A 25,339-nucleotide genomic window follows, 5' to 3' on the forward strand; every position below is an offset into this window, starting at 1 on the left:
CTGCAGAGCACTGCACATGCAAAACTGATGCTAGAGTGTTCTGTTGAGCGTTGAAGCGTAGGGCCACTGACCAAGCTGCTGTATTTGATGAGTTGACTAATGAGAACATGCTGTGTCACTCTAACTGGCATTGACAGGTAGTTGATACATGAAGTGAATATGAATACAACAACTTCCTTATCAATATGCATACTGAAAAATCATTCTGAAGACAAGTTAATGTAACAGATTGTACGTCTCTTGAAAAAAAGGCTAGTTATCATTCTGTTTTCTTCATTTTAAAGTCGACTTATGTGAAATCTCCTGTGTTATAGCATTGTCAGACACAAACACAGAAAAATGCAAGTGATGCAGATGGTTCTGACAGTCCAGGGAACTTCACAGGTCCCAGTCTACTCTGGTTGAGTGTTTTCCTGAGTCCCTCTGAGATTTCTGGGATGCTCAAATGTCAGTCTCAGATCTCGGCTCTACCTTCAGTGTACACAAAGCCCCGTTCTGATGCTTTTAGAGGGCTAGGTACTTGCTATGTACAGTATGTCTGACTTGACTCAGGTGTTCAAAACTGAAATAGAGTTGGCTGTGGTCGGTGCTGTGCAGAAATTGGATGGCGGTATAAATTGCAGAGGTGTCCCTGCCAGTTTTATTGGGACTCAGGATGGTCTTCACATTGTTTAAAAACCCATTCCTTGCTTCAGTTAGTTGTTGCTATTTTTTGATCTTTTCTCTCTTTTATTCATCTCACTTCTTCTCCCACCTCCCGTTTCTTCACCAATGAAAAGAAGGAAGCTCGTGTGACAGACGTTTCCAAATTAAGATCATTATCAATTTCCTCCCAACAAGCTCTGTGATCTTCTGCAGTGCCCGAGAGGAGACCGGGATTGGCTGTGCACACTGGTCTTAATCAATCTGGCTCTTGGTGAGCTCAGGTCCATTTGTCCCAGATGCTAATCTGCGCAGCTCAGCTCTGGGGCCAGAGGCGCTTTACATGTATTTGGTACAAAATAACATGAGCAGGCATGCCAAGCCCATCCTGCTTGGGTTTTTGTTCAAGGCCCAGGGAAAGATGTGACACATCGGGGAGGGCAAAGTGTCCCTTTGCGCCTCCACCACGAAGCGGTGGCTCGCACAGCTGTGGGTAGCAGATGCTCGGAGGTTACAGGCACAGGCCTTTAGGGACATCACCATTCTGCCCTCCAGGGGCTGAATACGTAACACACTCTCCAAAGAAAACTTACTGAAGGCATAATGGGAGGATGGTATTCTGTCTTCAGTCCTACATATGCAGCCATAAAATACAGTATGTGTTGTGCAGCATTTTCTGTTTCATTTGCATTATACATTTATTTTGAAGTGACATCATTACAATGATTACATTTTTTAGTGAGGCTTTCTCTTCATTTATTTGCAGTTACATACAGATTAAAAAAGTAACTTCTATAGTTTTCTGCATGCCTACTTCAATAACATATATACAAAAAAATAGATATTCATATATCAGCTGATACTCTTCATATAGAATATAATATACACAATTTAGAATAAATACATAAACACACATTGTTTTGCAATTATACAATGTAAATACCTGTGACCAAGATACATATTGGAGGAAAGATATTTTATAGTGTAATAATAAACATTATTGTCCAAAATGATATCAGAGCACTAAAAACCTTCACCAGTATTTTTAATAACTTTAAATAGCTATAAATAAATAAACACAAGTACAGCAAAATATATGTGGATATTAAACCTGAATTAAGAAAAGTATCAAATATACATAAAATGTTGCCTGTAAAGTGAACAAACAAAAACAATGTTCCTTCTCTTCTCTTAAAAAAGTTTTCATATACGCGCATATTGGACAATATATATTGGCAGATACTGATATAGCTTCAGTAGGCCAATATCAGGCCAATAATATCAATCAGCTTGTCAAGCTTTACTTAAATGCCTTCAAATTTTGTAATATGTAAGAAGATTTAGCAATCAATTAACAGGCAGCATCTGAGTGAGTGCTGCTGTAAGACATTTTCCTTCCCTCTGTGTCTAAATGACCATTAGATGTGGCCAGTATCGCGCTCAGATTTCAGTCATAGTGAGTCTTTCTTCAGACCACATAAGCCTGACCAGACATGTTTGAAAAAATGTGTTCAGCCAAAAGGCCACGGCTGTCAGCTCTGAGCCTGCTCACGATAGGATAATCTGTGCCGACTGTAGATAACTGAGTGCCCTTTCTCAGTCCTGACCAGGCCAGATCCCACACAGGTTCAAATCTGCATTAAAATCACTGATTTAGTACCCTGTTGCACATTTGCCCAGTTTTACCCATGATTCAGTGTTCACACTTTCTCTTCCCTCTAACTTTCCACAATCATTCCCCAGCCACGGTTGAGGGTAAATGTAAATCAGGAGCTCTGTTGAGTTTATCCATTACTGGAAAGAACAGCAAAGAAAAGGGAAAAGCAGGCATAAAATGAAAAGTAAAAAAAAAAAAAAAAAACAGAGGCCTGAGTATGGGTGAGTAAATGCAAGAAGAAATCATCTGTTAAAATTAATTAGCCAAGCTTCTCTGAACACAAAATGACAAGACATTAAATATGTATTATTTATGAAATGTCTGTGCTCTCTGAAAAGGGTGTCTAGTGCTGTTAATTACTCAGCCATTCATTCAGAAAAGATTATTTCAAATGGAAAGTGAAAGCAAGGCTAGACAGCAAAAGAGCTGTTAGTTTCTTTCACGCTATTTTTAAATGACATTGGTGAAAATGGAAAAGCTAATTATGGTAGCTCTAAAATTCAAAGCTAATTTGAGAAGCAGCATGTCAGGTTTATTGACGTCTTCTGTAGAGTGATGTGGTTTGATGGCCACCGAGGAATCTCACTGGCGCCGCGAGGGAAAGGGAGGAGTGACTGCATGAAAAATTATTCCTCGCAGAAATGAAAATAACTTTTGGTAATAGATATTTATATTCCCCAATTCCCAGTGTTCTCTATTTGTTGACAGCAGAAATAACAGTATATTTATGTATATTCAAAGGGTTGACTTATAAATGAAAAGTCAATATTTTCAACCAATGTGTTTGCAAACGTTACTGATTTTAGCAAACCTTTTATAGCTTCAAAAAAATATTACAAATAAAGATTTTGTTGTTGTTTACTGCAAGTCCCTGTTTTAAAGGAGCAATATGTAAAATCCTAGCATTCAAAAATGAATGAAAAATGAGTGTTGCAGTTCTAATAGTCAAATGGACCTACAAATTATGTAATATTAAGAGCAGCTGTAGGTCAAATCTCTCTTTAATATACGATCTATGGTTGAAGTGAGTTTTTTCCTCTGTTCCCTCCACTCCAGACTAGAAGCTCTCACAGGTTGCCTGCAGGCTGCAGGGACACTGAACACGAGTGCAAGATGAGCGCATGATTATACTTTGACAATTAATTTACATCTGTCAGTTGTCGATGTAAAGCTAAGCTTGTTGTGCTGAAACAAAAACCCACTGCTCCGAAAATAGACACTCTGGAGTTGGAGTTCAGTGACTGCCTGCCAGAGTCCATTAACAAATTGCTGAATTTAACAGTTTTAAATGTCTAGTGTCATTAATGATTTCTTACGACTTATAAACAGACACATACTCATTTGCTTAAAATTTTGTATTAATTGTAACTCTAATAAACATTAAATTGGCAAACAAAAACTGTTGTTCTGCCCCAGAATGGAAATTTCAAAGGAGAACATGCTGACTGTAATGTTGTTCATCAATTAATTTGATGGTGAAGCAGAATTTTTAATTATGCTGGTTGTTAGCATTCAGATCATGAATTATGCCTGCAAATGTGTGGATGTGTTTGTCAGTGGTGGAAAGACTTTTAATCAAGTACTGTACTTAATTACAATTTTGAGATACTCATATTGTACTTGAGTATTTCCATTTTGTGCTACTTTTTTCTTCTACAGTTCAGAGTGAAATATTATACTTTATACTCCATTACATTTATTTGACAGCTGCAGTTATTTTTCACTTGAAGATTTTACATATAACAACATTTGATTATTTCTTAAATTGCAATTAGTAGTGGGCTTTTGTTTTCAGGATAACAGGCTTAGCTTTACATTGGCATTAAATTGACGGTAATAAACAACTAATCAGCTTACATTGTAGGACTCACTGTCGCTTGTTATTGTCAAATTCATATAAACAGATTGTATATCTAATAGGACTTCAAATAACTTTTCTAATCCCAGATAGATCCAATAATCTTATATTTTGCTTAAAATGTAATGACTGGAGAAAGCCTCTCAGATTTATCTTGTGACCCTTTGGAGTGGTCTGACTCGTATATTTGGAACCACTGGACTAAACTACAGAACTTCACTATATGAGGTATTTAAAATGAGCTCCTCTGACTGCTACAAGTTCATTGTTTCATCTGTATTAATAATCTACTGATGTGAAATATGTTAATATATCATTTGCAGAATGAGTTCCTTTACTTTTGAAACTTTAAGTACATTTTTATCATAATACTTTTGTTCATTTACTTGAGTAAGGTTTTAAATGAGTGACTTATACTAGTAATGGAGTACTTACACATAGTGATATTAGTACTTTAACTTAAGTGAAAGATCTGAGCACTTCTTCCTCCACTGGTGTTAGTTAATATGTCAAGCTCCTGGGGAATTTGAAATAAGGATGATCACGAACTTGGTGCAGAACACTGGCAAACTTATGAAAATATTTTTCACATTCTGAAGTCCCAGCAGGCCAGGGACCATGACACTATATTTTATCATCAGCGTGATTAGTTTTATTTTCCAACTAGTGAGAAAAAGAGCAGCAGTACTTTCAAGGTTTGTGATTCCTCCTTAAAGGCAGTCACCTGGCAAAGTGGGAACGAGAGCAGGGCATTTATCCACTTAAAGAGAGCCACCCCGATGATGTCAGTAACAGATGACTGCAAGACACTCCCCTCTCCATCGCCTCGCAGCCAGCTTTGGTCACTGAGGGCAGAAGGGAAAGAGGGTGGGGGTAGGGGAGATAATTACCAGTATAAATGAAGCCCTGCGAACGATTCGCACTGCTGGATCCCCTGATCTAGTCTCCAAGGCAACCTCAGCACGCTCATTTGTTTTGTAGATGAGTAATTACATCCAATTAGTGGCCAGTGGAAAAAAAAGGAGTCCAAGAAAGGCCCATTGTTCTGGATAGATTGTGTGAATATTAATAGTGGGAAGGTCTGAGGCACAGTGATATGATCAGTGATACTGATGCAGCTGTGGGCACACTCTGCCCAGTCTCATCCTGCATAACAGATCAGATAGTCACTGATGAAAATATATGGCTTTGAGAATGTGTGCCTGTATGTTTGTGCGTGAGTGTCTGAGTCGTACTCTGGTCCAGCTGCCGCCATCAGGCACACAGAACCAGTTTCTTACCTGAGTCTGCACCACCTGCACACGGTGTCTGAAACTTTCTCAAATTTTGTTATCTGGCTAAATGTTGTATATTATTTTGTAATATCCCTAAACTTCACTTACTCTACTGTGCAGTAACTCCTTTTAATATATCTGTCTTCACTCACCAGCACCTAGCGATAGGTGGCAATTGATAGGTTTAAAGGGTAAATCACATACGCTTGATGTTTATTGTCCAAGAGAATTGGTAATTGGTTTGAATGACTCTTAAAACAGTTTTGAAATTTTCATAAAGCTGGGCAGACACTGTACAAATTTCAAGAGTGGGTGAATTTTTAGTTGGCACGAGCAGTTCCACTCCCTAATTCCCCACATTTTGGATATCAATGGAAAAGATAGCTTGTTTCAATATTTTACATGTTGTGGTTAAAACTACCTGATCTAGAACTGATTTTGGCTGCAGAACTGACAGACAATTATGTCTGCATTTTTTTCTTTTTAGTTCTTCTCGCTTCCCATTAATAATAGAATGGCACAAAGTAATGCTGCTTTTCTCTCTTTTCGTAAACGTTTGTGAGGACTTGGTTGTATTGTTTGAATAAACTTTATTGGAAGACACAAAACACAGAATTGATAGGGGTTCTGTGTTTGCATATCTTTTTGGAGCCATGTCCTGGCTAGTCAATTGATCCATACAATGTGAACATAATGTGTGGCCTCCACCAGACATGGCTGCATCACATTCTGTCTGCGACACAGCTGCTAGAGCTGATCATGGCTGTAGACAATTCTTGTGATTCCACCAGAAGTGCCACAGCGCATCGCCGAAGTGTGTACTTTCACTCTGCTTTTGATAAGAAGAAAGCTGCATAGAGCAGATCAAATTCGCAGGAAGTCAGACACAGAAATGGCATAGAAAATATGACTAATTTTCAAAATAAAACATCTTGTGCATGCTCCTGAGAGTGAAAAGAGACCAATAAAGAAAGACTTTTAATTAGCCTCCTTACCCATGGTAGCACAACAATCAAGGAAAAATCACCAAATCAACAAAATCTGAGCAAGTCAACAAAATCAGGCAGGCATAATGCTCTGAAATGCTCCTGGTGGAGGATGGATCAAAAAACACGTCACAGATTTGAAGCCATAAAGCTGAACATAGTGGAATTAAAAGTACAAAAATTGCAGGTTCTGTCTGAGCAAAAAGGCTATTTTTTAAAAGATGTGAATTAACATAACGTACAAGAGTAAAGAAGAAGATAGCTTCTGCCCAGCTTAATGTATGTATGTTCAGGTGCTTACAACTAGAACCTTTTCTTAAATTCAAATAACTCTTTACAAAATTTGAAGCCAAACACACTTCAATAATCTGCTGCTAACACTATTTGGATTTAATACCCATATTTTAATGTGGGTTTGGTCCAGAAATAATGATAATAATAATCTAATAATAATAATCCTCTATCTTTCATCAATCTGCAGCTTCTTTTATGAGTAAAAAGTGCTTTATATCCTGTTTGCATGTATTGTAACAACTTCAAAGATGCTGCAACTTCACTTTTACCAAGATGACACAACATAGTTCATGGTCAATTGTATATTATATGAAAGAAACTGCACTTATGTTCACTAATGAATCATAGTGAAAGTATTATAAAATGGAAAGTAATGCCTATTTGATTCCTTTCTCTGCACTGTTCTAAACGGGTGACATATTAGAATGGCTTCTTTATGAATTTCCAATAACATGATTTGTGCTATTGTCAAATGTTTTTTCCCCCGTTATAATTATTCCATTGATCCAGTTTTCCTCATTAGCAAGGCCAATCAATTTTCGGTGACATTTGTCTAAGTGAAGTAAATGGAATGATTGGTTCTTGAGCTTTGTTCAATGTGTCAGGCATTATGTGACGTACGTGGGAAGCCTGCCGTATTTGGAGCCTATAATTTGATGAGTGGGCAGACAGCCCACAAGTGGTGAGATCAGAGTGCTAAAAAGCATTGGCGGGGAGAAACATGGCTGGTGCTTACATTCCATTTGGCAGAAGTGGACTGTCTCACTCTGAATGGGTAGAGGTGAAGTGGCTTTGAATGGCTATTCGCTCCAGGACCCAAATAAAAAAAACACAAACACGCAGCAGGGGAAACCCAGCATGAAAAAGCCGGTGTCACCAATCTCAGTCCCTCCTGAGTAGATTAACTCTGTTATCAAAGAGGTGTGAGAAGAAGCAGTTTCTTTTAATTGCACTCTTTATATGAGCAGCTTGTCTCAGATTAAGAGGACAAGCAATAAATGTCAGCACGACTTATTGCTGAAAGACATTTTGTTGATAATCCACCATCTGTGTCAAAGAGAGAATCATTGGAAGAGGCCAATCTGAGACGTGCTTAGGGTACTTAGTGCACTTGAGAATGCCCATCATCAATAAACACAAATGTCTCTGTATCTCATTCACATAAAAAAACCTTATCATCTGTTGCTATTTGGTCAAAAAAGAGGCTTTAAATTAATTATTGATTGGTGCGCTTTCTGTTTCTTTTCATTTAAATGACAAAAGCTTCCTTCAGGTATGCCGGTGAAGAGTCTGAAATGAGAAATGTATTGACCTGTGTTTTAATGATTCTTCAGTTTTATCTCAGTCCTTAATGATTAAACGAAAACACGGAGGATGCAGGTCAATTATGCACAAGCCAAAATATCAAATCTGTGGCCTTTAATGTCTGGGAAAATTTGGCACTTTTCATGTGGATGTCCAGACAGTGTTGATGGTAAATGTAGTCAATTGAAGCAATAAATTCCACAGTGTGTGCCATATTGACTGAGAAACCAGAGTTCCTCTGCTGCAAAATCTATAGTTCTTCCACACACCCAGTGATGTTACTGGATGTAAGGAAGGACTAGAGGCTATTTCAGCTTAGATTTTTAGTCTGCAGCCCTGGGTAGCCAGGGGATGTCCTGGATGAGTATTGGAGCTTTTCCATTGGCACTTATGGCAGCGCTGAGTCAAACCGTGCCGTGCTGATTTGCATTTCCATTACCAGTTAAACCGTGCTGAGCTGTGCAAATGTTGCACCCAAGACGGACCCTTTCTGGAGTGGGGCCAAAGTGAGAACAACCAGCTTCCAAGTTGGCATGACAACTCCCCTTAACAAGCATGTGTTGTGAGACTCACCTCATGTCTGTGCAGGAGAACGGAGAGGAAGGTGTTTTTAAAAGTGTTTCTGCTTCTAACTGAATCTCTGTGGTTTGAAGTTTAATTACTCTCTTGCGTTGCTATTTTTACTTGCAGGTAGCTGCTTCATTTTACTATTTCATGTTCACTTTCTGCCAAGTAGGAGTGGTGTTAATTAAGTCATCACTGATAGATCATGTGTTTAAATAACAATATAACAGGAAACTTTTATTGTGAAGAATTTAAGGAACCAAAGTCTTTATCCACCATTTTACAGCTGCTCGAACTTCATCAAGCTAGTCTTCAGTTAAAAGACACACCTTCAAGCAGGTTGCCCTGTTGTAATGGAAATGCAAATCCCTGCCGCACTGGGCTTATGTGCTGAGTCAAACATGCATCTAACCCTATGCTTTGTTCAATAAAGTAATAGCTATATGCTAGGGAGGTGATAATAAAGTAAAAATGGGTGTTGGAGTCACAAGTTTGCCTGCAATGCATCCTGGTACATGAAGGCACTGCTGCATGGCTTCATTAGGAGAAAACCTTGGTTTTCTTGGTCAGTATAGCAGTACTGAGGAATTTGTTGCTTCAGTTGATTTACCATCAACACTGGCTGGACATCCACATGAAAAGTAGTGGGTTTTCCCTTTAATAATGTATATGTTGTATTTATTGTCATTGGTCCATTTGAATCAAGCCAAAAATAATTATAATAATTGAGGAGGTCTTAATTGTGTTCTTCCAGGGAGAGACAGTATGTATCCATAATTGCACAGCTAATGTATAAGATATCAAACACGGACCATATGCCAAGGGGGCCTGGCCACATGGCAGGAGCTGCTGGGGAGGGAGGGCAGGGAGGGCCAATTAAAGCAGACAAAATGCACGGATGTAACCTAAAAACTGGTGTAACACAACACCAAGCTATGCTCAACAATCTGGACATTGACTTTGACAATGAAAAAAGTTGATTTCCACAATGATGGAGTCCCCTCCCCTCCCCCTCCCCACCCTATACTGTATCTCCCAGGCCTCCCCGATTATGGGTTTTACTCTGCGCCCAGTGACCAGAGGGGGGGGCCCTGCTCCTTTGCTGACTATGGCTCCCTGGGGCCCCAAGCGGCTCAGATGCTGCACAGTGAGCATGCCACCTCCGCCTGCAACTCCCCCCTCCAGCACCTACACAGCCCGGATCAATTTAAGAACCCAGGTTTGTATATGCGCATCTATCTCATCCACGTTTTGGAGTTTTTCAGTTTGATTCATGACATTATTCCATGCAGATGATCTAATCTTTTTATTCATTTATTTATTTATTTATTTATTTACATTTTCTCTTGCTTTTGTTAAGAAAAGAAAAAAAAATCCCCCCTTAAAAAAAAAAAGCTATGAAAAAAATGTCTTGCTGACAAAACAGCATTGCATGTTCTTCCTCCTTTTTTTTCAATAATATAGATTTTCTGTTTTCTTTGTGAAGTTATGTTCCAGCCCCTGCTTGCATATATGGGGCCAACACACACAGAATGTAATCCTTCATTTGCATGTGAACAAAATAACTACTGGTGATGTCAGAGAGTACACCGGCCTCTCTAACAGAGCTCAAGTTTCATGTGAATTTTTGAACAGCAAAAGGAACGAGTTAAGTGTGGGAGTGAGTGTCATTTTTCAGTTGAGCCCTTAAAGTATTTTAAGTGTAGGAATGATTGCTCATGTTATTAGTGTGCGAAAGTCTAACCGGGAAATCGGTAGAAATGCTGAGCGAAGTTAGACACTTAAAAGACAACATTTTTGCATAATACGGCCATTACTCTACAGCACAAGCATATTTTCATCTTGTGTGCTTTTTGTGATGTTCTCTTATCTACCTTATGTAATCATAGCTTTCAAAAGCCAGGGAAGAGATTTCACTGACAAGTAAAATATACTGCACATTGGCATTTCAATACCTGCATGTGATGCATAAAAATGATTGTAAATTCATGCTATTTCTTTGAGAGCAGACAGAATTAACAGCCTTTTTTTTAAATCCTAAAGTATTTATATGTCTCTTGGTTGCATTTTATTTTACAGTTCAACAATAAGACATAACAAGCCATACTTTGTATAATGTATAAAGACAAAAAATAGAAATAGTATCTTCTTTATTAGACACCCTTATTAGACTTTATTAGAGGGTAATTAGTGACATATTACAAGAGAACTGTACTGTAAATTAAAGTGAAAGCACACACAGAGGCCTACTTCTTTGATCAAATCAAATTATTTGCCAACAGTTTATAAGTCTGTGCAGTGACCCATAAATAAAATATTCCTTTACCTCTGTAATTTTGTGATTTCACTTTAGTTTACCGTACAGTTCTCTTGTAATGTGTCCCTAATTACCTTCTAATAAAGTCTAATATGAGTCTAATAAAGAGTCTAACACTGTCTAATAAAGAACCTGTTATTTCTATTTTTTGTCTAATTTGATACAGAGTACAGCTTTTATTAGTGTACTGTAAAACCAAGTGTGACCTGTTTTTTTATTCTGATTATTATTAACTTATGATAATGTTTGCACTGACATGACGTACCACCAATGTTTAATACACCTAGTCTGGTTTAGTGTGATGTGGGAGATGTGCCGGTGACAGTGTTGACCTACACACAGCGGTTAGGTTCCCTGCCTCCGGAGACCTCGGTGCCCCCGCTGGGCTTGAATCCTGCCTTAGCCTTCAATCATGTGCCTCCACTGCTGTGTGTCCACCTCCAGAGTAACAGCAGCAAAAATATTGGAAACAAAAAGGGCTGTCCTCTCACTCTCAGTAAAGTAAGTGTGTAAGTGTGGGGCCGGCTCTTCCCTCTAATGGTTAAAGTGTTGGCCAGCTGCCCCAGGCAGATGTTGGCATTTCCTACAGACTGTCTGTACGAACTTTAGCACAGCAAAAAGCAAATAGCACAGACAGGTTGCATGGAAACAACCACGCAGATGTGAGCTTCTGAAAGGTTTCTTGTAGATCTGCTGTTTTAGTATCTGTCGTAACACTTGTGTAAGTGTGATGGCACTACAGGCATAATTCACTGTACTCTTTACTTCCTATAGATATGTTAAGCAGTGTGGAGTGTTTTATTTTATACTCAGCTGCATGGCAAGAGGAAGATCACTTCTACTTTACATCACTGCAAATACACACAGCAATGCCATTGTCTCTGTTAACTGAGTTTACATGATAGTAGGGCTGGGCAATATATCAATATTACATTGATATTGACTAACCTAGATTTTGTGTTAGATTTTCAATATTGCTGTGTTGTGATATGGCAGGATTGTTGTCAATCTCTGGTCTGATTACTATAAAGTGATGTTATTTTCTGAACTTAGACTCCTTTAGTTGTCCGATTATTTGTCTTTATCAATTAGTCATTATATTGGTGTTATTAATTGATATTGATATATATATATATATAATTTTGAATAGTTAAAATAAGTATTAGTATCAGTACACTGGACCAGCTAACTTCATTTCTTAGATTAGTTAATTAGATAATTCAGTTTTTTGTTTTTAAAGGGTTAGTTATATTATAGCCTTGCTATATTTGTATAAGTTGTATAAGTTAGAAATTCCAGTATCATGACAACACTACATTGTGTCCACATTACTGACAAAAATCTCATTCTGTTTATATTTTTTGGAAAGTAAAAAATAGTCAGCCCTACAGTATTAGAAGATAGTATTTATGAGCCATATTGCCCAGCCCTACATTATAGTTGACATAAGAGTAGAAAGGGTCTTGTGTCATCAGTCAGACCACCTCAGTTTTCAGTTGCAGCTACTGCAAGTCACTCTTTTGGACTCTGTATTTGAGTTTTGCTCTGTTGGTTGGTAGAACACAGGATTTTTCTCACCTCAGAGGACACGTTCAAACCCTGAGTGAGTCAACTATAATAGCTCGATTACATCCTAACACAATTTATGTGCTTGTTGTCTGTGAAATAGACTTTATATTTGTAGCCAACCTTGAGTCTAATGATATGAAAATCACTTTACAGCACATAATAGCCAATAGAATCACAGTGGTACTGTTTATTAGGATGTTTGTTTTAAGCAGATAAGAGCAGAAATGAATGTTTTTCAGGAAGTATAATTGATGCCTTATGATGATGATTACCAGCCGCAGGTCATAGATTACCCATATTTCATTTATCCTGTCATTACTGTTCAGTTGCTGTGGTGAGCAGCCCTGCTTCTCACTCAGTCCACAGATGAAGATAGCGGCACGCAGATTCCCAGCCTGAAAGGGAGAATAGAAGAGTTTCCATATGCAGTTTGATGGCAGATCTCACTGATAAATGCTTTTCTTGTGCACAGTGCCTACATATGTACTGTAGTGCCACATTTAAGTGAGTTAAAGTGAAGCAAAAATAACTTGGATGGCAGAGACAGGCAGCGTACTGTAGCACACAGAGTTCTGTGTAGAGTTTTACATTAGACATTCATTAATTCAGCTCTTCCCATTTTTCTTTACACACAGAAGTCACTCTGAGCATCAAATGATTTTCTCTCCAGTCTTCTTTGTCCTTTCAGTCAAACACGTCCGTGCCACACTTAGCACTATCATTCCTATAAAAAATGAATAGTAACGCACTAGCCTGTGTTCAAGTGGACGTTATTCTGAACAACAATCTGACCCACATTGCACTCTGGATTGTTTTGCTCCCAAAAGCTAAATACAGAACCAGTGCAGCCCCTACATTTAAATGAAAAAAACTGAGCTTCACACAGAGAGGGGTGAGCCACACTCTAATAAAAATCAGCAGTCGTAGGAAATGAGGATTGCCATTTCAACTGAAAAAATCCTTAATTATATAATAAGCCAGCCTACTGGGGGCTGTGCAGGCAAGATAAGAGCACTAGCTGCTCACTGTTTAAAGTCCTTACAGTTAAACAGCAGTGTCAACTCCACTAGATGTGTGTTTAGTGAGATGGCTTCATTTTTCTGGAGTGCTATACACGCATATCTGGAGTGTGTTTTCAGGTGCTTCTAATGGACCTAACATGTCTAATATAGCTTTGAGAGTGACGTGTTTAACATGGCCACAATGATACAGTTTGTATACACTCTTAGAAATAAAGGTGCTAACTAGAACCAGAAAGGGTACTTCAGCTTGTCCCTAGAACTCTCACTTAGACACTTTCAGAGAGCTCTACTTTGAATTCTACATAAAGGGTAATACCTAGACCCATCTGTGAAAGGTTCCACCTAGAACCCCCTAAAGGAGGTTCATAGGTAGAGCCCTTCTGTTCCACCCAAAACCCCCTGTCAGGCCTTCTTCATCAACATGGAATCGGCTCTGTTCCGGTTCAAGCACCTAATTTTGAACCATAAGAAAAATAAATTGGTTTGGAACTTGGAAAGTTGGTTCCCAACTGGAACCAAAAAGTAGCAGTTTTACAGCGGTTCCATTCAAAACTGGTGGAAACACGGGCTGCTCTACTAGATAGCACCAAGGTTCTGAGGGTCTTGAACGGAAGTGGTTCAAGAACCAGATGTAATTTGGTGCAAAAGGGCCCTCAGGGGTTCTATCCAGAATCTCTCTACCTTCTGTGGGTTTTATCTAGAATCCACCCAGGTGGTTCCAGCAAGAACCTTTATATATTCCAGCAGATTTATCTAGAACCCACTCAGGGTGTTCTATGACAAATGCTTTTATATTACAAGGGTTTTAGTGAGAATCCACTCAGGGGGTTCTAACAAGAATTCTTGTATTTTATGGCACAAAGAATCCTTGACAAAAGAGTTCTTCAAGGATTGCAGCAATCCTTGAAGAACTCTTTCTTCCAAAGCGGGTTCTTAATGGAACCTCTTACATAAAACTCTTGACAAACCCTTTCTTGAGCAAAAGGTGCTTCAGAAGCAAATTATTCAGAAAGAACCCTTTTGGAACTCTTATTTCCGAGAGTGTATTGTGTACCGTGTCTGCAGCAGCACATTGGACGTATTGCAGTTACACTCTATATTTCTCTACATGTGCTACAAAGACTTGCTCTCAGACATCATAGGGTTGAGCTCATATATACACAAGATGGAGCATCTTTTGTGGTCGGAAGATTTTTCTTTTTAATGCAGTTGTACAGCTTTTTTCACAGTCTGTCTTTGAATAAGGGTGAGACACAGGGTTATGTGAAGCTGACAGCAGAGGAGATTGCTGTTAAGAGATCACTGCATTTTTCTTTCTCCCCGACTGTTTTTTTTCCCCTGTATTGCTGGCGTTATTGGCCTTTAGCAGGCATCTGGATTTTCAAAAGACATTTTATTAGTCTGAGTTGCTCTTACTCACAGGGCAAAGGTGGTAAGTCATGTACAGTATTTCTTTTTTATCCCCCCTGAGTTTGGACCTGTGGATGAACTCGGGTCAAGCTTTTATATTTCCCCTCTTATGCCTCCTTCTCTTGTCTCACATATACCTATTTTGTTTTACGCCTCAAGTTACTTCCAGCAGACTGAAAAGCTGGAACACGCAGCTGAAAGTATCAAGAATATTTTTAGCAGTCGCGTCTATGAATCATTAGGTCATGTAGGGGAAAAGTATTTCAAATGTTTGGGTGAGAACTGCTCAATTGAAATCTAAAGTCCTTCCTATAATAATCCTGTGTTACTCTTCTCACTCAACAGCCAATTGTTTTACAAGTACTCCTTCACATTATGCATGGCAACATTTACACTGCAACCTTACTAGTTTATTAGCATGGTGGAAGTATTACTAGAAATGTGCTTGTTTTGTGTTTTGTGCATGATTCTACAAGTTGAATGTTACTCCTATGCATAATACACACAGCATGTAGATTAAAATTAGAATATCATACTGGATTCACCCTTAATTTTGGTCTTTTAACCTAAATCCTGCACCATTTTCTCAGTTGATAAAAAATGAATTTGAAATGTAGTTTTCTAAGCAGTAAATATATGTCCTTTGAGACAAACATGAATCCAGTAATGTGTTCTTTTGATTTTAATGTGTCCCTTTGAGTCATATAGGAAGTAAGAATCACACTGATCGCCGTTGGGTGTTTCTGAGCTGCTCTGCTCCTCGCTGTGTTTGTATGCAGGCACCAACCCATCAAGGCCTGGAGGTTTCCCTGGTGCTAACAGTCCAGGGCCTGTGGCTGACCTGTACGGACCCAGCAGCCAGGACTCGGCTGTGGGCAACTACATCAGTGCTGCTAGCCCCCAGCCTGGCTCTGGGTTTGGCCCCAGCATCACAGTGAGTACTCAAATGCAGCATTTCTGTTGTGTCTGACCTGTCGCACCTTGAGCTCAGTTCTGTGTCAGAATAGCACCACTAAATTTAGACACTAAGCCAACGCGCACTGCCCATGACTGTGACCCTCTGCAAAACAATTCAAAACTTGATTTAGAACGCTGGGGCGTCATTACGGCAAATTTCCTAAGTGCTTGTCCTAGCGGAACCTAAGATAGGAACAATCCTTTTTCTGTGAAAGCAATTCCTAAACTGATGCCTGCGTCCTACTCTATCCCAGACCTTGTACATTATCTTAACCTCGGAAATCATAACTAGAATTGTTAACGTGATTCTTCAAATGGTACTTGTCACGTCATGCTTGTATCTGTATCTGAATGTACACAAGACTGCCTGTATCCTTGACAGCCGCTGTCTCCACATGTCACTGGTTAGCATGCTTATGAATGGACTAGAAAAGATGGGTGTTCAATTTTAGCTTTGATGAGTCAGGAGGAATTAATTGTGTCACGGAGGAGAGAAAATCCCACCTTTTTGTTTTCTTACCAATTCTTGGCTCAGGATAAAGATTTGAACGGACACAGCATGTCCATAAAATTCAAAATTAATAATTTTGGCAGTCGATATAAACTAAATTCCTATCCTAAGATGCAACATTGCAAAAAAAATGCAACAGTTCTTTTTCTGTAATACCTAAAGATCCTAAATGTCATCCTAAACTGTGATAATAGAGGATTTCAGGCTTAGAAAGTTTCTGTAATTAGGACCCTGGTTTCCAGCTTGGGGGTCCTGAACCCCATTATGGACCGTCAAAGCTTCACAGGGGATCGCAAGTAAAAAGTAAAAAGTTACTATTAGTATAAATGGAAGACTCTCCCTGCTCAAATATCATCCAAATCACTTGTTTTTTTACAAACTGCCTGCAGTTATTGTGTTCTCTACTTGGGTTAATTGTACAGTTTGTCTATTATGTCAAAAAGGCACGAATCACTGATTTAAATCTTATAGCTTACGTTTAGAACTTTAGAGTAGAGCTTATAGGACATTATATTCCTCTACAAACAAGAAAACAAAAAAACAACAAAAAAAAAACCTGTGTCTAGATAAGTACAAATGAACCGTTCAGTACAGTCTAAGAGTTTGGATTATAGGTCTTTACTGTCACTGAGTTCAGAGGTCCCATAAGCATTTTGTACATCAGGGTAAACCCCTGTCTTACCTCTGAAAGTTATCTGTGTCAAATGCAAATGTTTATTCCCCTTAGCTGTTGCACAAATCACCTCACTTCAGACTCTGTGTCACCTTCCCAGAACAAATTTCCTTTATTTTTAGAAACCCATCTGTCCCAGAGCTGGAGTTTGCTCCGTCACTAGGACAATGCTTCCAAGCAGGTTTTGTCTCTCACAGTGTCCTTGTCCAGGTGTAGTTGCACAGCCAGGTGCTGGGGCACTTTTTCTCTCTCGCTGATCAGTTCAGCTGCCAGTTGCCATGTCAACTCATAAGTGTAAGATTAGCAGGGCTAGTAGAGGTGACAGTAACACAGAGGTGTCCTCAGTCTGTCTGTGTACTGCCTGTGGATGTGCTCAGGTGTCTGTCTCTGCCTGTGTGTCAGTTTAGGTGATGTGCAGCAACCTGTTCAGAATCCTGCCTCTTGCTTTCACTGTGATCAAAAAGAAGCCGCAATGAAGACACAGCCTGGCAAGATAGTACCAATAAAATTTATAAAATAGATTACTATTTTATTATAAACCCAAATCTTCTGGAGATCATCTCAAAGCCAATAAAAGCTGCAATCAAGCTGCAACAATGAAGCTACCTTATTTAGCGTTTATGAGTTAGCTGTCTAAGAACAGACTGCGTACTGTATAACCCAAACATTCAAAGGCTGAATCCACTCAAATAAAATTTGGCTCACTTAAACCATCCCAAAGTATGCTGTTTGTCCCAGCATCAACTTTTCAAGGAACTAAAAGCTTCCTTCAGCCCATTATTGCCTGTTGTCCACAGCAGTCAAAAGACCCGCAAACATTAGACAAATTCGTCCACTGACATATGAAAAGCAACATCATTTTTGTGTTCAGCTAAACATCAATGATACCATATAAAGTGAGGGATGGTCCCCCTAAACTTTGTCATCAGTCCATCTATTGTATGGTGTTTTCTGTAATTACATAGCGGCATTTCCACCCAAAGTACCTGGAACTAAAATGCTGTTTATGGTCATAATTTTTGCACATGACTATACAACAACAGCCTGGACCTTGTCTTCAGTCCATCGGTCATATGCTTTCTTTCTCCTTGTTGGTGTATTGAAGCACAAGGGGAAAAAAATGGATGCAGCTGCAGATTTTTAAAAATAGCAGCTGAAATACTGCGAGTACTCACCCTATCGGAAATGTTTAGCGCTGCAAACCCCACCCCCAAAAATTCCTGTACTTTTTGAAAATGCTACCCCCCCCACCAGGGACTTTGAGGGGGATAAAACGTCCCCAGAACTTAATTTAGACCCTGGTCCCTGCAGTGGAAATGCACTGGGTGGCACGAAAGGTTCCCAGTCCCTGAGGAAAGTTCCTGCAGCTTTAGCTAGTAGCCCAGAGATTCCTGTTGTCAGTGAAGGGACAAGGTTCAAACTCGCCAAAAAGAGACTTGATCAGCATTTGTTTACTGTTTGTGTGTTAGTCTACCATGGACCTCGCTGAGTAATTAATCCCAAATTTTTGCCATGTGAATTTCACGGCCCATAGCGAGGTGCATCAGGGCTGAGCTCTTAGACTCACTGCCAGGCTTGTTGGGGCATGTTTGCACTGTTTTACATGACTGAACTGAGTGACACAGTATAGGTTATGAAAATAACACCTGCTTTCTGAAAGAAGCTAATTAATGCATGGCTTAACTGAGGTGGAATAACAACAAGCCCATTAGTACTGCGAGTGAGCTCTGCAAGACTTACAGGGTGAAGACACTCATTCCAAACTTTATGGTCCACATCATTAATTTGAATATCCTACAGTAACCAGAAAGTGCAAGAAAAGATTAATTTGGGCTGTTTGTGGTATTCTTGTAGTTCTTTGTTGTATTTAAGCCAAATTTAAGGCATGTTTATCATTCTGTCTGGTCGTGGTACAACATTATCTTTTGTGAGAAACAGTACGGGAGATTTATCACTTTGTGCAGTACGCTGAATCAATTGGACTAAGTGCAATGGCTTAGCAAGGATGAAGTTAATGTGAGACTTGTGTAGCAGTAATGTTGTGTCACTGGGAGCAAAATGTGCAAATGGCTCATGAGAGGGTAAAATAGCTCATTTTAATGTTAGTAAGTATGTGTAATTGATTTATGATATCCAAACAAAAACAGAGCTTAACAGAAAAATGCATTTTATTGGCTTTTTGCTTCCTAAGCAAAGCCGCTCTTATTAATTGTTTTAGGTCCACTGGCTATCTGCCATAATCTGTTGGTCTCAGCGTAGGAAGCAAAATATTTGTTATGAAAGACCGGGCTGGCTCATTTTCAAAGCAGATTTACCAGCAGATAGTTTACAGATGGAAATGAGGCGATTTGTTTCCATTATTTCCCATTTGTTGCAACAGTTTGTAACCATAGTTTTAGTGCTGGAGTTAGAGAATGTGAAAACAAGTCTTTTGAAGCAACAAATTCTCTAAATTCTGAATAGAAATGTTCGGCTTTTCATCATATTTCCCTTAAAACAGGTTAAAATGGCTAATTTATGAAGCAGATCAGTGTCGAATGAACTGTATTTTACCCGTATAATCCAGGCAAGGTTTTGTGATTCCCTCACAGAATGTCAAATTGTGCCTGTGATGCCGCGTACTAAATCACCACTTCAGAATTACCCAGTGAATCAAACAGAGTGCAATAAAGCAGAGAGGTGATGCAGCAGCCCTGTGACTTTCTGCTCTCGGCGAGATGATCTCTCTATTCAGAACATTAAAATAGGAAATGATTCAGAACTAAAATGTGCTTTATAATTCATTTTTCGCCGAGGACGCTGTTGAAACTGAATGCACGTAAGATCATCATATGTCACAACCTCATGGATGACTTCAGAGTCACTGATTTGTCCCGCGGTCTTACGCTCCAGCGATTTTATTAATCCCTTTAGCCAATATCAAAACAGCCAGTGTGAAGAAGCAGTAATGAACTTAACTGTTTTTTTATGCAAGACAATTAGAGTGCAATTAGCTGATTGAAGTGATAAAGACAGATAATCGCTGTTGAAAGTGCTTCTCTTTTCACTGTTGTGTGTGAACTCAAGGATTTCTTAAGACCTGTCAGCAGCAGTATTCACAGTATCCTGATAACTGAGCTACATAATGAAAACCATTCAGTGCTCAAAAACACACTGATCTTACTGAGGGCTGTTTGTGATCCTATTCTCTGCATGCTTTCAGATCAAATCTGTTGTGTATGTTGACATGAATAGGGATTGTATGCGTGTGTTATTATCTGCCTCACATATTTTTCACTCAGGTTATTGTAACCTGAGAACTATGTTGATATAGAAAATAAAATTATTTGAATTTACTGTATCTTGACTGATTTAACACAGTACGAGATCATTCACTGTATATTGCAGGGACGTGCACAGACATTTTGATGGGCTGTTGCTCTAACCTGAAAAAAATAACCTTAACCTTGCTGCCTATGTGTTAGCAGGATAGCTAGCTAGCTAAGATTTGTTCATGTGATGGCATAATATAAGGCAATATTGTGCAACGTGATGCAAGCGTGACAAGCTGCACATTGTTTGGAAGCACATGTGGAGATTTTTATTTACATGGCATCCCACTGATCATGGCATTCCATGCTAATCATGTCCACAACTTAAAAAGACTCACACAAAGCAGTAATAATACCAAGTTTTGAGGCTACGGTGTCACATGACAGGGGGCATTGATATCACCCTATCTGTCCCGCAGAGGCATGCTCATCATAAAGTAATAAAAATTTGGGTGATATGGTGATTTGATTTGGTCTAACTTTTGCCCTTCCTAAGTCCCGCCCCTTTTGAAACCTCAGTCACCTTTCTCCTTTTCTGTTTATCGTCTTTAGTTTTCTTATTTCCTGTTTTAAGAGATGCTATGTGTTAGGCTTGTCTATGTTTAAAAGAAAAACAAATTTTGACAATGATTAAAAGATGTTGCTGGGGACCCTGTAAAAGCAACATATATTCACGTCTTAATATGCTAATGTTACCAAAACACCACCTAACTAGCTCACTAATTAACTATTGTCTTGCTCTGTAGTTAAAGTCTAGGTAGCTCGGTAGCTGATCTACATCAATCATTTGTTAGCTAGTTACATCTGAAAGTAAGTGTTAGCAAATCTGTAGCTAATAGCTACCTAATCTACATTATTCTTAGCTAGCTGGTTAGCTAGCATTTTGTTAACATTACACCAGCAGTGTCTTTTATCCGTCTTCATAATTTGGGATTTGGTCACTTGGGTTGGATAGGTTTAGGCATGAAGAGTGTGATTGGGTTGGGTTAAGGTAACATTATCAAGGTAAGCCAATCAGAGGCACAGTAGGGCAGGACATGCCTTTGCCATCCTGGGAAACAAAATATTGTGCACAGGAAGCAGGAAAGGACAAAGGGGTGGGACCTAGGAAAGGTTGGTTAGGGGGATTTTTTTCAGGCAGCTCAGCCAAAGAGAGCAAATGGGCTCTTGCCTGGGCAACGTTCATCCAGGCCTTGTGCACGTCCTTGTCGTATAGTGTATCTAACTCTTTTTAACATCTTTTACCATTAAATGATTTCTCCATTACAAGAATATACAGCACACCTGTGTAATACATGACAATAGTGTCCTGCTTTGCTACTGAACATGATCAAACTGAATCAAAAAGTTCACAATCATGCTATCTGAACAAAAGTTGATATGACACTCACTTTTCTCTCCTTGAATTGCATACTGACAACAGCACTAACTGTACACTTTTAGGGCCCGTTGATTGCGACAGCTTTTACAAATGGATACCATTGAACAGGTGGCCGGTTGCCATCTCATCAGAGGTATTGCATTTTATTTACTGTGCATTTCTATCAGTCTCTCTCTAATATATGTTCATCACATTATTCCTTGTTTATTCACCTCCCTCAAGATGACAGAGCTGGTAGTAAAGTGTGAGTGTGACGGCAGGTTTATGTCCTCACAAATTTGGCAAGGCGGTCCTCTGTGTGACATCTTAACAAAAAAAGACAGAAATGACCTATAAATCAGTAATTTACACAAATTCATCACCATGATCAGTTTGTGACTTAGTCACACTCACACCCTACCAGTTTTTCATTTTTTTCTTTATTTTTTTCTGATTAACATTTTGAAATGTTTCCGTCCTAAAATAGTCTTAGACATATCTCACACAGCAGTTTATAATGTTTTTGACATGTCTGAGTATAGGACCCTGATCACACTTCTTCACCGCCATGACTAAAAGAAACTCTCAAATCCAAAACTTTTTACTAACAAGTCAATGGCCTTGAATCATTAAATATTTCCTGAACAGTAAATTTCTGAGGAACAGAATATTTCAGTTTTATCATGTTTATTTTGTCACTGTAATTCATCTTTATCGCTAACATTGTCCCTCATATGTACAGTGTAAATCCCATTCTAAATGTCTTGGGCTTTTTGTCTGCTTTCAGCTATTTTTGTAGATATGATGTGGGATGTGTGTTAAACTCATTTGTGCACACGTGTTTATATTGCTGTTTAATGAGTTCATTTCCAGATAAGCAGTCAATACTCAACAGTAGCGGCACATGCATGAACATGATTGCTAAGTTAACAAGCAGTATAACTAAAAAGTATAGATTTTTTTAAAAGTGTGAACATACATGCACCAAGGTGTTAAACAAGGTGTCCTTTACTGTAATTACGTATATTGATGTTATGCCTGCAGCAAGGTTTGACCTGATAATTGCAGTTTACTTAATGCTATTACGCCTCAGTCGTCGTCCAAAAGGTCATATTAAAGGTGCAATATGTAGAATTTTAGTTTGAAAACATTTTTTAAAAATGACTTAAATTATCAATAGAATGTGAGGAAATAACATTTTTGGCATTATTAAATGCCAGATTTCTTTGTATTTTGTTGTATAGATATCTGCTAAAGTTAGCATGCTAGCCAGCTAGCCCCTGCCTGTCTAACAAAACAGAATTTATCAAAACCATCTCAGTTCATCTTTCCCCTGTTCCAACAATCACCAACTCTTGTTTGTTCAAAATAAACCCATATTTTACTGAGTTAGATGTGAAAATATTCTGGTTTATTTTGGGTTCCCACTCTGGCGCTGCTGTTCACTAGCATTCCCTGCTGTGTCCGCCAACCCTGGGCCTGAAAGCTACGTCCTCCCAGGAGTCCAAAACTCCTGCACTAGTGGTGTAAACACCAACTTACCCCCGTTGCTCTGTGCTCTTAGTCCAGGAAAACTGAGCTAACTAGCTAACAGCAGCTACAGTTCATGGCAGTTAGTGGTTATTCAGGTGATATGCTTCCCCCTTCTTATATATTGCACCTTTAATGTCAACAGATTTCTGTCATTAAATGTCACTGTAAATCTTATCATGTACAGTATTTGTGGTAAAGATTTATGCAAATTAAACTGTGTCTAATGATGTTGTTATCCTTTTTTTCCCCTTTATCACCCAGCAGAGTATATCTGGTGGCCCAGGAAAGACAGGACGAAGTTTCTAATTGGCTTTGTGTGCAGGTGATGCTATCCAACTTCAAGCACTACAGCGTCACCCAGGCAAAAAGAACGAAAGTTGGAACCATATGAAGAAGAAAAGAAAACGTTAGTCATCTCAGAAAAATAACAACTGCTGTACTATAATCCAAACCTCCTATAACTTTACAACCTGGTTTGGTAATGATGTTTCACGTCGATTTCATTCACCTATTTCCTTCCTCTGTTAGCTTTTGTTTTGATTAGTTTTTTAGGAAGTCATTTTAGTTTAAACCTTAATTTTGTGTCATTTTATTTTAATCTTATAGTATCTTTGTGTAAATGGATTTTTGTTTTGAAGTACGGGGGTCATAGCCAAGAATATCTGCAAGTCATGTCTTCATCTTTGTATCGGTAGGTGTAAAGGAGAAATGATTGGATGTTCCAGTCTTTCCGCAAAAAAAGAAGCTCGGTGTGGAGAGACTCAGAGAAAAAAAAAATTAAATTTTAAGGAAAATTTAAAGAGGGTATCTAAGTAATAAATCTTAGTAGCTGTTTTATTTCTTGTGATGTCTCATTGTTAACCATAATTACCTATTTTTGGGCAATACAAAGAGGACTCCAATATTTTTATGGTCCTTTTTTATAAGTGTTGTTTTTGTTGTTTAGAAATATATATATATGCTATAACAAATTTCATATAACTACATTGTGAATTCAAACTTGAGAAAAAGAAATGTAGCTGTACATATTATTCCAGTCACTGCATATAACCAACTCAGTGAGAGAATAGCATATTTTTGTGATGGTGTGTCAAAAAGAACATGTTATAGCGTGTGAATAGAAGAAAAAGCTGTAAACAGTTATTATTATACTTTTTTCTCTGCTGGAAGACGGTATAATGACCCAAACAGACAAACAGAACACACTTGCTCTGTAAATACTGAAGCTGAATAATTTTACAAGTGTCATACCAGCAAATTTACAACAAAACGGTGAGTTAAGTCAACACAGTTTTAAGAAATACAAAAAAAAAAGAGCCTGATTGGTATCTTTTTTGTCTAACTGTTAAGATATCAGTATCATTTCAAAGAGAAAGAGAGTAAAAAAGATGATTTAATCCAAAGCACACTGTACTTAGATGTGAAGATTAGAACTTGAACCAGGCATTTTACAGTGCTCTGTGCATCCTGACACTTTTATACTCTTGAGAGGAACTTGTTAGTTGTATGTTATTGTTTGTTTCATCCTGCTTGTTCCTGATTCATTTTTTGGAACACAATATCTGGGCTCCGTTGCTCGAGCCTTTATGTAATGCTCGTTCTCTCTGAATCAGTTCTTTTTTTGAATGAATTAGGAAAAAGTAAACATTTTGATACCATACCTCAGCCTTTTGTGAGTTCTATTGTGGAATCATTGGCAGGTTTTTAATTTATTCTAGTGGCAAAATAACTGAAAACACTGAAAGGTAATAAGTAAAGCGAGTAATCATTGCACTGTGAGTAGTAAAGTACAGGCCATTTTTCCTATTTGCACATGTATACTGTATGTTGGCTTTTTAAAAACGGCCCTGTGCTTTTGGGATAGTATGAAGGATTTTTGGGTTAATGTATTCTCGACTAGACAAACGCTTCAGAGTTTTGAGGTGAGTTAACAGCTTGGGAAATAGTAACTGATATGTTGCAGTGTACACTTGGATTTCTTTATATATATTAGACCCATGTCTCATCTAAAGATATTTATACAGGGTCAAAAGATGACACTGAATTATTCGCTATCTGTCACTGCACCAGGTTTTACACAGTATGTGTGGTTACTG

At 38.5% G+C, this 25,339-nt stretch overlaps 1 protein-coding gene across 11 annotated transcripts in view; it reads left to right on the forward strand.

The window, feature by feature from the left end:
• The window catches only part of LOC146318764 (RNA-binding protein Musashi homolog 2), a 351,568-nt gene extending 326,665 nt beyond the window's left edge, over nucleotides 1–24,903 (forward strand). For 3 of the 11 annotated variants that reach the window (XM_084730904.1, XM_084730908.1, XM_084730910.1), the window contains 3 exons: nucleotides 9,620–9,799; nucleotides 15,678–15,832; nucleotides 23,505–24,903. In XM_084730904.1, coding sequence (XP_084587030.1) covers nucleotides 9,620–9,799; nucleotides 15,678–15,832; nucleotides 23,505–23,549 — 380 coding nt within the window. In that variant the 3' untranslated portion in view covers nucleotides 23,550–24,903. Of the gene's footprint in view, nucleotides 1–9,619; nucleotides 9,800–15,677; nucleotides 15,833–21,793; nucleotides 21,865–23,504 lie in introns of all 11 variants that reach the window. The other 8 variants (XM_084730905.1, XM_084730909.1, XM_084730912.1 and 5 more) reach the window with 5 other exon arrangements.
• Nucleotides 24,904–25,339: the final 436 nt, after the last annotated feature.

This window comes from Lutjanus erythropterus, chromosome 11, assembly GCF_056507025.1.
Source record: "Lutjanus erythropterus isolate fLutEry1 chromosome 11, fLutEry1.hap2, whole genome shotgun sequence".
Lineage (NCBI taxonomy): Eukaryota > Metazoa > Chordata > Actinopteri > Lutjaniformes > Lutjanidae > Lutjanus > Lutjanus erythropterus.